The 14,608-nt window shown below is 42.7% G+C and overlaps 3 protein-coding genes across 3 annotated transcripts; 2 read left to right on the top strand and 1 right to left on the bottom strand.

Moving 5' to 3' along the window:
• The first annotated feature begins 320 nt into the window (after positions 1-320).
• Positions 321-6,225, top strand: ctsba (cathepsin Ba). Its single transcript, XM_058088923.1, has 11 exons — positions 321-486; positions 3,121-3,248; positions 3,331-3,416; positions 3,486-3,600; positions 4,150-4,265; positions 4,653-4,738; positions 4,821-4,967; positions 5,039-5,155; positions 5,228-5,356; positions 5,522-5,603; positions 5,694-6,225. The coding sequence occupies exons 2-10, from the start codon at positions 3,126-3,128 to the stop codon at positions 5,593-5,595; spliced, it is 993 nt and encodes a 330-aa protein (XP_057944906.1). The 5' UTR covers positions 321-486; positions 3,121-3,125; the 3' UTR covers positions 5,596-5,603; positions 5,694-6,225.
• Positions 6,226-6,635: 410 nt separating this feature from the next.
• On the top strand, positions 6,636-12,370 carry adpgk2 (ADP-dependent glucokinase 2). The gene is made up of 7 exons (XM_058089078.1): positions 6,636-7,005; positions 7,835-7,994; positions 9,402-9,592; positions 9,664-9,760; positions 9,852-9,988; positions 10,058-10,194; positions 10,589-12,370. Exons 1-7 carry the CDS (start codon positions 6,810-6,812, stop codon positions 11,144-11,146), a joined length of 1,476 nt encoding a protein of 491 aa, XP_057945061.1. The 5' UTR covers positions 6,636-6,809; the 3' UTR covers positions 11,147-12,370.
• A 2-nt stretch (positions 12,371-12,372) lies between these two features.
• On the bottom strand, positions 12,373-14,492 carry efcab2 (EF-hand calcium binding domain 2). Its single transcript, XM_058089086.1, has 7 exons — positions 14,346-14,492; positions 13,908-13,977; positions 13,738-13,810; positions 13,364-13,440; positions 13,124-13,166; positions 12,722-12,788; positions 12,373-12,654 (listed from the first exon to the last, which is right to left on the bottom strand). Exons 1-7 carry the CDS (start codon positions 14,368-14,370, stop codon positions 12,536-12,538), a joined length of 474 nt encoding a protein of 157 aa, XP_057945069.1. The 5' UTR covers positions 14,371-14,492; the 3' UTR covers positions 12,373-12,535.
• Positions 14,493-14,608: the final 116 nt, after the last annotated feature.

The raw sequence follows: 14,608 nt of genomic DNA, 5'->3' as shown, positions 1-14,608 counted from the left end.
AATTATTCTCAAATTATATGAAAGCACCTTTTCCCAAACTAATTAATGTGTTCTAACCAGGACGATGCAGCTAATGTGTGAGGTGAGTTTGGTGACACTACAATTCGCAGAAATGAAATTATTGAACGATAGCCCCAATAAAAAAAATCACCCAAATTATGTAAAAGCACTTTTTCAAATGTTTCCACTGCTGCAAAGAGGTATCGTTGGCTATCTATCAAATGTTCACTTTTATCGACCCCGAAAGTTCGAATCTGTGACTATATTTCTCACTTTACCAGTGATGTTGTTGGTATTGTGTGTGCTGAGGGAAGAGTTGATCACATGAGCTGCGTTCATGTGACTGTTCACGTGACCTCTTGTCTATATGGCAGCAGTGGGCTCCGCGAAGGAGTGTTTCGTTCTCTGACTCACACTTCGAGGAGACACAAAGAGCTTAAGAACAAGTCACTACATCTCCAAGAACAACTTGAAAACTAGTTGCAGGTAATTCTTACTTTTTCTCTTTTTTTCCACCAGCAAACTTGAACGACGAAGAGTTAGCCGCTAGCTATAGCACAGTCAAAGATGTCAAGTCACACTTTGTGTTTTGACCTGAATTTGTTTCCGTATAGCTCCTAAATGAGCAAAACAACAACTAGCAAAGGCGGCAAATTGAGGGCAGTCATTTTTCTTCATTACATTGAAGGGTGGCAGACTTACTTGTGACATTTAAAAGTAGTTTTGGTGTAACTGGTGGGTGGTTTGCGTTTTAGAACTATGAAGAATTAATTAGTATTCAGTTAATTCATATCATTCGTCGATCGGTTGCACAGTAGAGACAAGAACGGATGACTGTTCACATCCGGTATGGAAAAAAGACCGGTTAAAGCACACAATGTAACATATCACGTAAAAATGTCAAAAAATTAAACAAAATAGATGATTAATCAACAAAAACCTGTACATTTTCAACAACTAAAGTCTTTCTTCGTGACACAATTGGTGAAATTCAAGTTTCGTAGAACAAAATATCGATCGACAGATCCAAAATATCGATCGACATGCAGTATGTACAGCAGGGTAGGATCTACTGTAAATACACGTAACAAATACTAGCTATGGGGTGTGAATGGCAATTACTATATACTATATACCAAAAACATTACTAAATAAATACTACATATGCAGATCTCATCAAGTTGCTTTGATTTCCTTGGTGTCACTTCTAGATGTTCAAGGCTTTGTTTCTCCAGATACACAATAATATGGCTCTGTATTTCCTGCCCTACTTACTGACTCAAATACAAAACATCTTCTGAAGTAATCGGATAAGGCTATGATAAGAGCTTGATGAATGTGTAAGGAGGCAAAGGTCTCCTATAGATTAAATTGGCCCAGGTTGCCCTTTTTGGCTCACTGGTTGGAAACTTGCATGATGGATTAATGTCCCATTCACCGCACTTTCGATTTTAGCATGTAAAGTTGCATGTTCTGCCCCACTCTCTGGCTTTTAGAAGTGGTTTACGTACATGAGGTCAAGGTCACAACCGTCTAAATGTCAGTAAAAGCCCTGGGACTGTCCTGTGCTTGCGTATTTTGAGATAGCGTTTCACTTCCTTTAATGAATCATTGCTTGTGTTGCAGTGTTGACGGTTCACAAAACAAGAGTACTTAAAGCAAGTCATGTTTATTTATATAGGCCTTAATCACAAGGAGCCTCAAAGGGCTTAACAAGCAGGCAACAGTAGACGACAAATCTTGCATATGAAAGTATCTAAACTAACTTTCCATTAGAACTACAGTAATGGAAATAGAATTTGTCTGTTCCAGCGTAAACATCAGCAATTTGACTGATTAGACTGTTGATATTTTTTTTTTAAAAGATTGAAGACACAACTTTTTAATCAGACTTTTAACTAATATTTTTAAACTTTTCTTATGTTTTTATCTTTTTAGTCCTATTTTATGCTCTTAGTCTTCAGCTTTTAACTCCAGTGTTTCCTCAGGGGGGGTCCTCCACACTGGGGGCTGTGTCGGGTCTGCTGAGGCCGGCCGGGTCCCTTCGACCCGGCCGGCTGGGGGTTCCTCCATTTAATGTGGGGGTCCGCCCGTCTGTCGGAGTCGGGGGGCCTGGGTGCTGGTCCTCCCAGTGTGGACGGCCCCAAAGGTGGCGTTTTTTCCTTTTAATTGTGGTAATTGTTTTAATTCTGTAAAGCACTTTGTGTTGCATGTCTTTGCAGAAAAAGTGCTATACAAATAAAGTTGATTTGATTTGAATTTACTGGCCGCAACAGGCAAGACGTCGCCTGTATGAAAGGGAATTGTTGGAAAGCCAGGACAGAAATGTAAAGTTTAACATCTGATGCGCTACTCTCTATAATACCTCTTTGAGAACATTGTCTTTTTAATAAGTAGATCCATATTTAGAGGTAGCAACTCAACATTGATGTCAGAGTTTCAGTCATCAGAATGCAGGGGAATTTTCCGTTCTTTCTTCCTCAGTTTACTTTTCACTGATGATGAATCCATTAACTTCACTCACGTGACACCAGACTGCTTTAGAATGGATGCAGCTGCAGCATGTCGACTGGATTCACTTCTGCTTTTCAGGAAACACCTTCTACACCGCAGTTGTCAAATATGTTCCTGATTTTAAGTCACTGTCCAACTGCCTGCTTCATACTTGCTGCTTATAGTGCTTGAACCTCACTGTTAATTCTTCCTGACGTCTATGCATGCAGTGGTTTTGATGGACCACTGCTCTCTCATCCTGAGCACAGGCTCAACATCACTTCATCAGCGTCTCGAGTGGCTCCTTTCCCTGAAGTACACATAAAATTGCACTGCTAGACAAAATGGCTGATGTCAATAGATGGTGCATGTGTATCTGATGTTATGGCTCAGTGATTTTGTGCCGAAGTACGGTCGGGTTACACTTAACGGAAACATAGGCTGTTTATAAATGAGATACACGTTTGAAGGCAGTGGACTGTTGAAGTGTGCTGACACAGTGTGTTTGACCACTGGAGGGCACTTTGTTCGACATGACTGGACATAAGTGTCTAGTCAGCTGTGAAACATTTTTTTTGTGTGTCGGAATAACAAAAAAAGCGACCAACTTTTTATTTGTATTTTCAGGCAACATGTGGCGAGCAGCCCTCCTCTTATTGGCTGCCACCCTGTCGGTCAGCTTGGCCAAACCCCGCCTCCACCCTCTGTCCAGTGAGATGGTGGACCACATAAACAAGATGAATACTACATGGAGGGTGGGCTGTTTGATTCATTGTGCGTTGTTGTTCTTTGGTTCTCTGTGATGTTTTCCTACATCTTCTGCTCTTCTGCTTGTAGGCTGCTCAAAACTTCCCAAATGTCGACTACAGTTATCTTAGGAAACTGTGTGGGACAATGCTGAAGGGACCCAAACTTCCTGTCATGTGAGTCTGGCTACTACTGCTGCAGGAAGTGACAGCAGGCAAATCACGTTTATGTGCTCATCTCTGCAGGGTTCAGTATGCCGGACATGTGAAGTTGCCGAAGGAATTTGACTCCAGGGTACAGTGGCCTGACTGTCCCACACTGAAGGAAATCAGAGACCAAGGCTCATGTGGCTCATGCTGGGTGAGGAACCAAAGACAAAACATTTGCTATGAGTTGATACAACCTGCAGACAGATAGTACATTTTGATTGAAGGTGTGGATTTTGGGTAGCAACCCTAAAAAACGACAGTCATGGCAATGTTGAGTCTGTTGCATGAAAAACGACTAAAACTATATTTTGTACTGTATACAGATTTGAACAAGTATCTCCATTGGCTGCTTTTCAAAACACAAAATGTGTGTTTATGTGTTATGTCGATGTAGAAAAGCTCTCTGGAAACATGCATTTAACATTTACCTTGTTAAACGGCTTGTTTGCTCACAATGGTTCTTCATAAAAATAAAACAAAACATTATTTCATTCATACAAGAAGTTCTTAATGTTAAACATATTGTGGTCTTTATAACAACAATCAATTGTGGTGTGTTTTAAATGAATACTTTGCTGTACAGGTACAAGATCTTTATGACTCCTAAGAAAAAGCCTGTGGCATATACACATACGCTTACAGATTGTTGTTCAAATATTTCTACAAGTAATAGTGTGTATTGTGGCTACTCTGTTTGCAGGCCTTCGGTGCCGCAGAGGCCATATCGGACCGTGTGTGCATCCACAGCAATGCCAAGGTCAGCGTAGAGATCTCAGCAGAGGATCTGCTGACCTGCTGCGATGGTTGTGGCATGGGGTGAGAATTTGTCCCCATCAGCACCCCCTAGGTAGCAGTGACCTGCAGTAGCCATTGAATGGTTCAGGGCCAATTAAGTCACTTTACACCAAGAGTGTCCAAAGTGCGGTCAGTGGGCCAGTTAGGGCCTGCAGATTGTTTATTTTATTGACCTGTGGCACAATGTAGAAATAGTGTTCATTTTTGTTTAATTTTAACAAAAATTTGGAAAAAAAATAAGCAAAAAGGCAGAATATTAAACCAAAAAGCTGAAATGTTGATGCTAATAAGAATAACACAAGCTTGGGCATTTCACCCATCACCTGCATATGAATTTTGGAGGCTCTTTTTGACTATCTAGAATTTGTGTTGAAGTTAGGGATCTATCGAGATATTAATCTTTTTCAGATGTAACGGTGGCTACCCCGGAGCTGCCTGGGGCTTCTGGACTACAGATGGACTGGTCTCTGGTGGACTCTATGACTCCCACATCGGTGAGTGACACACTCCAAGCCAGTCGTGAGGAGCGAGCGAGTGAGTACTGGTACTAGCTTGTCGCCGTCTTCCCGTCCGTAGGTTGCCGTCCCTACACCATCGCACCCTGTGAACACCACGTGAACGGTACCCGACCTCCCTGCACTGGGGAAGGTGGAGATACACCCAAGTGCGTTTTCAAGTGCAAACCCGGATACTCCCCCAGTTACATGAAAGACAAGCATTTTGGTAATTGAACAACTTTCTCTCCTAAACCTGATGATGGGAAAGAGTTTAAGCATATAGCGCTGTTTTTTCAGGTAAAACATCTTATAGCGTGATGTCAGACGAGGAGCAGATTCAAACTGAAATATTTAACAACGGCCCAGTAGAGGGAGCATTCACCGTATATGAAGACTTTGTTCTGTACAAGTCTGGTAAGTGTCTCTGCATTGGATGAACTCGTGAAATAAAACATTTCTTGATGAAAGTCTTTTTCTTGTCTACAGGGGTGTACAAGCACGTGTCTGGGTCCATGCTGGGTGGACATGCCATAAAGATACTTGGCTGGGGGGAGGAAGATGGTGTCCCCTACTGGCTCTGTGCCAACTCCTGGAACACTGACTGGGGTGATAATGGTAAGAAAATACAATCAAGGTTGCGTCATGAAGGTCAAAACCATTCATGGGAATAACTCGCTGTAGACTCTTACACTTGAATCTGAAGTCATTCCTTCCCACTGAGGTGGGAACGATCCCACTGAACTGATTTAACCAACCTTTGGCTTGTTGACGTTTTTTTAGGGTTCTTTAAAATCCTACGTGGATCAAATCATTGTGGCATTGAGTCTGAGATTGTGGCAGGAATCCCCAAGTAGAACCAAAGGTAATAAAACACTCAAAATAATATACTTACTCATCTTTTAACCTACATTCTATTAGCTCTGAAGTCTGTTTCTCATGTTTCTTTGTGTAGGTTTTTGAGTGTCGTCGTTCAATATGTACTCACTAGAGGGCGACACACACCATCTTCCTGCACTGGGATTTACACCATGTGGATGGTTTTTAGTCACCACAGTTAAAGCATCACTGATTTACTTTCCTATTGACAGCAGCAACAATACATTGAAGAGTTTGTACTTTTCAGTGGCTCTGAGAATGTCTGCAACCACTGGATGTGCCTGAACACGATGTGTTCTCTCTCCTTTTGAAAAATTGTAGCTAATGTGAAGTTTGCACAGGTGGACAGTCACCAAATGTGCTTTTCACATTGTCTTTTTTTAATGTCTGACTTTGTCATTAGTATGTGTCAAATGTTTTATCAATCACAGCTGTCGTATTACTGCCACTTTTATTGTTTAATGACATTGTTAGTATTTAGGCATTGTAATTGACCTGTGAAGGCTTTTAAATGTCATCATGTGAGGAATTTAGTATTTGCTTTATCTGCCTGCAATGATCATCTCGGTATAATACATGCTCTGAATTAAATGTTTCATTGTGAATTTGTTATTGCGTCTTTATTGTTGTTAATAACCATTGCAGCTTGTGTAATACTAGTTTGCAAAGCACACCCAATTGAAATGTATTTCTCGCAAACATTATTTTTTGGGGGGGTATCAAAATATTTTTTATACTTATCTGAACAATTGCATATGACACATTTCAACTATATACTATAAATATATACTAGTTAATGTCAAAAGGTTGTTTTTTTATTTCACTTGAACCTTCATACCTCGATACACTACTTCCGCCTTGCTGTCAGAATAAACACGCCCCTTAATAGGGGGATGCTTGTTTTAACATCCGGCGTCGTTATAGCCACAGCTACACGGTTCTAAATTCAATCTTAAAACGTCATACAACCAAAGGAAAGAGAGATAAATTGTCAATAAATTGTATTGACAGTGTATTAAGGGGGGTATTATGATGTAAGACGTTCGTTATTATCGAAGTCAATATTAAGGCATTGAGTTATCACGTGGACATCATATGGTACAAATCAAACACCCCATTATGGCGCTCAGTTGGAACCGGCTAGATTGACTCCAGGCAAGCGAGAACATTGTGAAGCTAGTTCGTGTGAGCGATGGAGGGTGGCGGCAGGGCTTCGTGGATGAAATATGGTACCGCATTGCCCCTGTTTGTGGTTATTTTGGCCATTTGGTTCCGGTCACCGGACAGTGAGGACCTGGACGACCGGCTGGACACCGTGCTGTCCTCGCTGCTCCGCGCAGAACGCAAAGTTGGAATGAACCACGTCGCTAGACCGAAGGTGGCTATCGGTAAGTGCTAGCAGACTCTGCTAGCTCATGCTAACTGAAACTTCGCTGTCATTTTCTGTGGCGGTTGTTTTCCAACTATGACTTCATTTGTTGTCGAATTTCTTTAATTTTTGGGGTGCTAATTAGCGTTGGTGTTGGCATGGTTAACTGTGGTCACACATACGTTAAAGCCAGCAAAATGTGGCATTCGCTAACGGAAATAGTTCATTTATGAGAGTTGACAAAAAATTATTTAATGATGTGTTTGAAACCTTTCTCGTCTGGTTGCACTCTTCTTCGTGTGTTTTTTACAGTCGTGTTTATTACACATGCTTTGGAAAGTTTACAATGTGGTGCTAATTAATTCAGGCATTCGTCTTGAATTGCTCATTTTCTCCTGAATTATTTGAATTATTTACTAAGTGCCACCCCCCACCCCTTTCCCCGATTGAATTGTTGACAGTAAGCAGTTTAATAATTCAATCATCCCCCAAACATAGATAGTCGTTGCCTTCAGGTGCCTGTAAATAAACGTGATTAGGAACGATAGTGTGACAGATGTCATGTGGTTATCTCTCCAACCTTTGCTCAGTACAACGCCACATACTTGAGTCATTAGCATGAGTTGGCATCACATAACATCCTTGTTTCGTCATGTCATGTATGCCTAATGCTACTACGTGGTACTAAATTTGTATTATGCATCACAGTACCACATACATATTGAAGATGCATGCATTTTGCTCTGGTCCAATTGATAACAGCTGCTTCCTCTTCTACAGTACATCCCCCCTGGAAGGCTCTGTTTGTGTGCGCCTAATAAAAAAAAAAACTTTGCACACTCTTTTAGGTTTTGGAGGCTGCGTGGACCTGATTGTGGACGGCGTATCGCTACTCAATAAGATTGGTCTGATTCCCTCCGACCAGCCGCTGCATCATGACTACTTGGAAAGTGCCGAGCAGCTGTCCCAGAGCTTCGCCTACTTCTTTGCACCCGGAGCTGCTGCAGAGTAAGCAGTCTCTTGTTTTTGGTTCAAATAGCTTCTCTAAAACTAAGATACAAGGTACAATACAGGATATGTATTGTATTTTTCGAAAATCTGGCCACATGCTCCCTTTCCACACAGACTTACTGCTCTTCCCATAGGAAATAATGGAAACAGAAATCATCTGTTACAGGGTCAAACTGTTGCCGTTATAACACCTTTATGTTATCTTTGTGTTATCTTTACACCGCCGGCATGTGTGCATGCTTGTTTGATGGATTTATATTCAAGAGCATGCTTTCACTTTTTTTTAATTTTTTTGCACAGCCCTGTAGGCAACTCCTGACTGACTGTTCCTTCCTCACATGCTTGCTCTTGCTCGCTTGCCGTGTCAGCCATTGCCCACACGGATGAATGCTTTACTTGTCACATTCAAAAATGCATTTGCAACAGATAAAATGATAGACAATAAAATTGGACTTAACAGAAAATCGTTAGGGATTTAATGATATCAAGTTATGACTGGCTGCACTGCGGTCGAGTGGTTAGCGCACAGACCTCACAACTAGGAGACCCGAGTTCAATCCCACCCTCAGCCATCTCTGTGTGGAGTTTGCATGTTCTCCCACATTCCAAAAACATGCTAGGTTAATTGGCGACTCCAAATTGTCCATAGGTATGAATGTGAGTGTGAATGGTTGTTTGTCTATATGTGCCCTGTGATTGGCTGGCGACCAGTCCAGGGTGTACCCCGCCTCTCGCCCAAAGACAGCTGGGATAGGCTCCAGCACCCCCGCGGCCCTCGTGAGGATAAGCGGTAAAAAATGAATGTAGTTATGACTGTAATAAAGTTCAAATGATTTCAGGTCATACAGGCTGTGCTAATACTTTGACTCATTTTGTGATGTTGACAAGACAAACACACCGTTAGACGACGTTGCTATGAATTGAAAAGTAGGTAAATTTCCCACTAAAACACTAAAATGGATGTTTACAATGGTATGCGGAATGAAAAGTAGTTCCTGCACACCCACATTATCATAAGTAGGCATTGCCCGGTTAGCAGTTTCGATGTATACCACAGTACGACAAAGTGGCATTTCTAAACTGTATGGAAATACTTTTGTCATGTCGATGTGTAGAAACCAAACTTTGCAGCATAGCTAGCTCTGATGTAAAGCGGTGCTGATGCGGCAATACGTGTGCCCTTGTAGAGTTTAGAATCAGTATTATCACTATTCTGGTATCAGTCCGCTTAGCAGTAGTATTACCGTAAGTAAAAGGGAAGAATAAGATGTGAGGTTCATCGTGTTTGCTAATTGGACAGGTGTGCTGTGTTTATTTTGTGTGTTCACCACCATCGGCAGCGACAATGGCTTCCGGGTGATTGCAGCCAAATAACAAACCTGTTTAACAAGTCGTCTTTGGCAGACGCTTCATGCTGAATGAGACGCTCTTCAGCGAGTTGGTGGATGCATCCCGTGACCTACCTGGAAACAGGTGGGCGGTGGGCGGAAATGCCCCCGTCATGGCGAGCCGCATGGCAACCGAAGGCTGTGAGGTGTTGCTAGGGGGAAGCTTTAGCCACGACTTTACTGATGTCCTGCCGCAGCGCATCACCGGTACACACGCACACGGAATGTGTATTTATTCCCACATGATCGGACGCGTAATCATCTTTATGTGTCACCAGTGGCAGGCAACACGGTCGAAGAGCAAGACATTCATCTCATCTTGGAATATCCGTCTGGTGCCGAGTGGGGCCAGTATTCCTCTCGTAGAGCCAACAGGTACTGCTACATTTGATCCAAGCTCAAAGTGAAAGTGAAAGTCACACTGGAGGCTGCTTCTCATACATGACCTTTCATTGGTGCTGTACAGGTACATCATCCACAGTGATGACCATAATCCCTACCTGGCATCCATGGAAGAGTTTGCCAAGAAACTCAAAGGCTTTCAACCGGACCTTCTGGTTGTGGGCGGCTTACAAATGATGGACAACTTCCCCTTCCAGTCTGGTAAGAGTGGGAATTGAGTTGTGTTGATCCCTTGCGGGTTCATCATCATAACACGGTTCATCATCTCAGGTGAGCGTGCCGCTCTGCTGTCCCGCCTGGCCGAGGTGCTCGCCACCTCCTCTCCCAGCATCGGTGTCCATTTTGAGATGGCCAGCTTTGTAGAAGAGACCATCATGGAAGACCTGCTGTATTATGTCATTCCTCATGTAAGTAGAACAACATGTTAGTTTATAATAACAATTCATTGACTCTATAGCAGAGGTCTTCGATTAATAAGGTCCAACTACATCAAACAAACTAGCTCATTCATTCATTCATTTTCTACCGCTTTTCCTCACGATGGTCACTGGGAGTGTTGGAGCCTATCCCAGGTGTCTTCAGGCGAGAGGCGGGGTACACCCTGGACTGGTCGCCAGCCAATCACAGGGCACATATAGACAAACAACCATTCACACTAGCGCATATGAATAGCAAATGTGATGACGTCATCCCATGGTTTCAATACACATTATCTTGGCACCTAAATTGAATTATAATTTTCCCCCAATTGTGAAGGTCCAAGACTCTTTATTCAAGTTCTTTTTGTTTGTGCTCCTCCAGGCCGACTCTTTAGGGATGAATGAACAGGAACTCCCCAACCTGCTGAGTCTGCTCAAAGGTTCCAACATCACCGTGCTGTCAGACCCGAACCCTCGCGTGGCGACCGTCCTGGACCAGATGAGGGAGGTCTACCGCCTGGTCAACCAGCGCTACAAAGACTCCAGCGGGCAGGGCGACGACGCTCAGGCATGGAGCAAACCCCTGACCCGCCTCCACGTGCACACGTTAGCCTTCCAGGCCATGATTGTGACCCGAGGCTCCCAGTGGAAGAACACCATGTCGGCCACCGCCAAAGCCTCGCTCACGGCCAACCGCCACGTGTGCGGCTCCAACAACATCGACCCCAGCAAGGCCAGGCTCATCATGGACGACTCGTTCTCCGTCAGCCGGCGGGAGGGCAGTCAACGCATCCCGCTGCAGGAGAGCCGACCCGTCAGCTGCTGGGAGGAAGACGACTATGAAATCTGCGTGGCGCCTGTGCTGGTGTGCACAGAGGTGTACCAGACAGCGGGCGGAGGAGACAACATCTCGGCTGCTGGCCTGGTGCTGCAGATCTAAAGGAATCACTTGGTCTCTTTGTGTGTAGCACTAACCTGCTGTTGTGTTGCAACGTGTTTGTTGGGATCAAACACTGGCATGGATGTAATGCAGCTCTCATGTGGTGGACCACAGGGTCTTTTCTTTCTAGACCTTTCCCTTAAGCCTTCACTGAGGGTCGACAGTTATGGTGGCTCAGCCAGTCTTCAGTGGCAAAAATATGCATTTGGTTTTTTAATTTGAAAGTTGTTGAACCTGTCTTCCTGTGACACACTGCTCTTTACGCGCCATCTTTGCTGAGTCATGGTAGTCATGTAACAGCAAGGACTTGATGAAATGGCTTTTTTTTGCCTCCTACATACAATTCCAAGTTCCATGTAAGATGGGCGTTTGACTAAATTTGCTGGACCTTACATGCAGTGAGGCTCATTCCTGTCTTTCTTCTCCCATCTTCATCTATTTTCAAAGAACTCCAGATCAGGGAATTTGAATGGAATTTGAATTTTTGTGCTCAGCCCAGACTCCGTTTACTCTCACAACAGGAATTAAAAAAAATCCTTTTGTATTTAACCATAGCTGAAGCTAGTAAGAAAGTGTTTTTATTTTTCTCAAGCTGCCGCACCGACCCCCTTCCTCACACTCAAACCCTGTAATCTTCCAGTACATGTGAAAAAATGGCTGCGAGTGTTTTGTTTAATGTTGTCACACAGTGCAATAATGCAGAAACCATTAACGAGACCACTGTCAGATGCTGGAGTTACTGTTATTGATTATATTTTCTTTCCATTTCACTGCCCTTATCTATGTATGTGTGTGTGTGTGTGTGAGAGAGAGAGAGAGAAGAGAGAGAGAGAGACTTTAAGGACCAAATGGTAAGGACTGCTTCCAAAAACATTCCTCATCCTCCATGCTTATTTCTTCACTATAGTTTCCTGTTCATAGCAGACAATGCAACATGTATGAGGTCAAGTGAAAATAAGCTACCCTTCATTGTGTTCTTTACATCATACTGACATGATGCTGTACCGAGAACATATGCTGGATGTCAATGAGCCTTAAGTCTTTCAAGGGGATCTTTTGTGGTGTGTATTATCCTCCAGCGTGATAGCAAGCTGAACACTAACGGGTCATGTTTTTTGCTGTGAAATCTGTTTTTGGGTTATTTTAGGCAGAATGTGTTGGTAATTTTCATGCAGGTGAACTCATGTCTACATTGTGAATAAATGCTGACACAGCATTCTGTGCTTTATTATTTATTCACTTCCCTCCAATTCCATACAGCGTCATATTGTATGTTTCATTCATATTATGTAACTAAATGAACAAATAGCAACAGCTCTCAGTATGACACAGTGAAAACCCAATAACCATTTATTCACGTCCATGCATGCATATATAAGACTTTGTCATCTACACCTCAGGGTCAAGGATGAGGTGGTTGAGAAAGTCTTTGCTGTAAATGAGGTTGGTCTCATGGTCAGTGAGGGCTGTCAGCATCTCGTCCATCTCCTCTTGAGTGAAAGTCTCACCTTCACAAACACACATCAGACGCTGTGAATCACATGACATGGCTCTTGTTTAAAAATGGCTTTTTACCTTCTTCAGTCAAGTACTGCGATAGATCATCTGGGTCGAGGTAGCCCTTCTTCTCAATGTCCAGAACCTCAAAACAGAATTATAATACCATTTTACTATATGTTTGAACTTGCAGTGAGCCACTGTAAGGCATGTATGGCCTACCAAATTCCAAGTTCCTGGTTGCATAGTATGCATTCCATGAGAGTGTGTGTGTGTGTGCATGGTAGCCATCATCCATTCTGCTGACATAGCATGATTGCTGATTTCTTGCAGACAATGACAGTAACATGCATTGTCCTCTGCATGTGGTTTACTGGTTTAACTGGTCCCACTGGGTCCTTTTGACTCCTTTCCAAACACAACTATTTATGCCAGCCTATCGCTGTGAAAAGGAAGACGACGACAATGGCGGTCTCTCACCTCAAAGGCTTGAAGCAGAACGTCCTCAGAGATGGGGGGGAACCTTTAAAACACAGACAGTCCAGAAAGTGTTGTGATGACTCAGCAAATAGTACGAGAAGCTATTCATGTTTTCTAATGCTACATTCATTACAACTGCATGGTCTAACTTGAAGTAGACTTGAGGTTATTTCTAGTCATCATTGGACTCATATGTGAGTCCTAATCTAATCTTGAGGTTACTAAAAGAGGCTTTCCTACTTGTGTTCCAAAAGAACCGTAGTCATGGCGGGGAGGAAGCGGTCCAGATGGATGTATCCTGTTTCGTCCTCTTCTACCTGGTTTGGCATAAAAACACCATATTTTCACAAATAGTGTAACCAGTACACATACACAACTGGCCTAGACCTAAACCTGCTCAATGTGGAAAGCGTTGTACATTGGCGCTATATCATACAGCATTTTGTGTCAGCTTTACAGATACCACCTTGCATATTGCAGCACTTTGCATTGTCTGTGGTGTTTATTTTGACAAGAGCGTACTACTGCACCCCCATTTTAGAAGTGACTACCTTTACCTACTACACAAGAAAGCTAGTATGCACATATTTGACATACTATATACTGTACTGTACCACGGCTATGAAGTTATGGAGGTCTGCCTGAGTAGGGAAGCAACCCAGAGAATAAATGATTGTGCCAATCTCTCTAGAAAAGAGATGTTACAAGTAAGTTGTTACAATGACTTTGAAGTGTACGTACAAACATAAATATATTATGTATGTGTAGCAACGGAGTAGCTCACCGCACATCCACTGTTTGGTTCGATAAGTAGTCAAACGCCTCGAAAGCTGCTCGAATCTTTTTCTCCACCTCTGAGGAAAAAATAAAATAACATTGAACATTTACTAGATAAGGTCTTCGTAACGTACTTTCATACTTTCATACTGGGCTTTGTTTTAATGACATAACTCGTTCTTCGCGTTGGGAAAACAAAACTGCACTTTGTATATTGGCCGCCATGTTTGACGTCGCCTAGCAACCTACCTGCCCGGCTAGGACTACTACTTGTTAGCGCGGGAAATTTTTCATTGTCGAAACAAAACTCAGTTTCGGATTCACAGTCTTAAAGTTATTTCACAGCGTGATTGATTGACGCTAATAATAACTATTGGGATTACAACTATAAATACTTGCAGTAGTAAGAACAATGAGCGTGAGAAAAATGACAGAAAAAACAAACCTGCACTTCGGACGTTGGCCGCCATGTTTGTCGTCACCTAGCAACCGATCTCCCAGACACGTGCCATTGTTAATACAACTACTTCTACAACTACGAACAAAAATAACACTGAATAATAACTACTATGATTACTATTAAAATACCAATACAGTTGTAGTATTGATAACAATAATAATAATGTTTATTGACATAAAAAGTTGCCTCAACCAACAACCTACCATGTGACGTCACAACGTTGCCTTGTGGCGTCATGACGTCGTCCC

This window comes from Doryrhamphus excisus, chromosome 12, assembly GCF_030265055.1.
Source record: "Doryrhamphus excisus isolate RoL2022-K1 chromosome 12, RoL_Dexc_1.0, whole genome shotgun sequence".
NCBI lineage: Eukaryota > Metazoa > Chordata > Actinopteri > Syngnathiformes > Syngnathidae > Doryrhamphus > Doryrhamphus excisus.
This window is presented reverse-complemented; position numbering and strand designations above follow the sequence as displayed.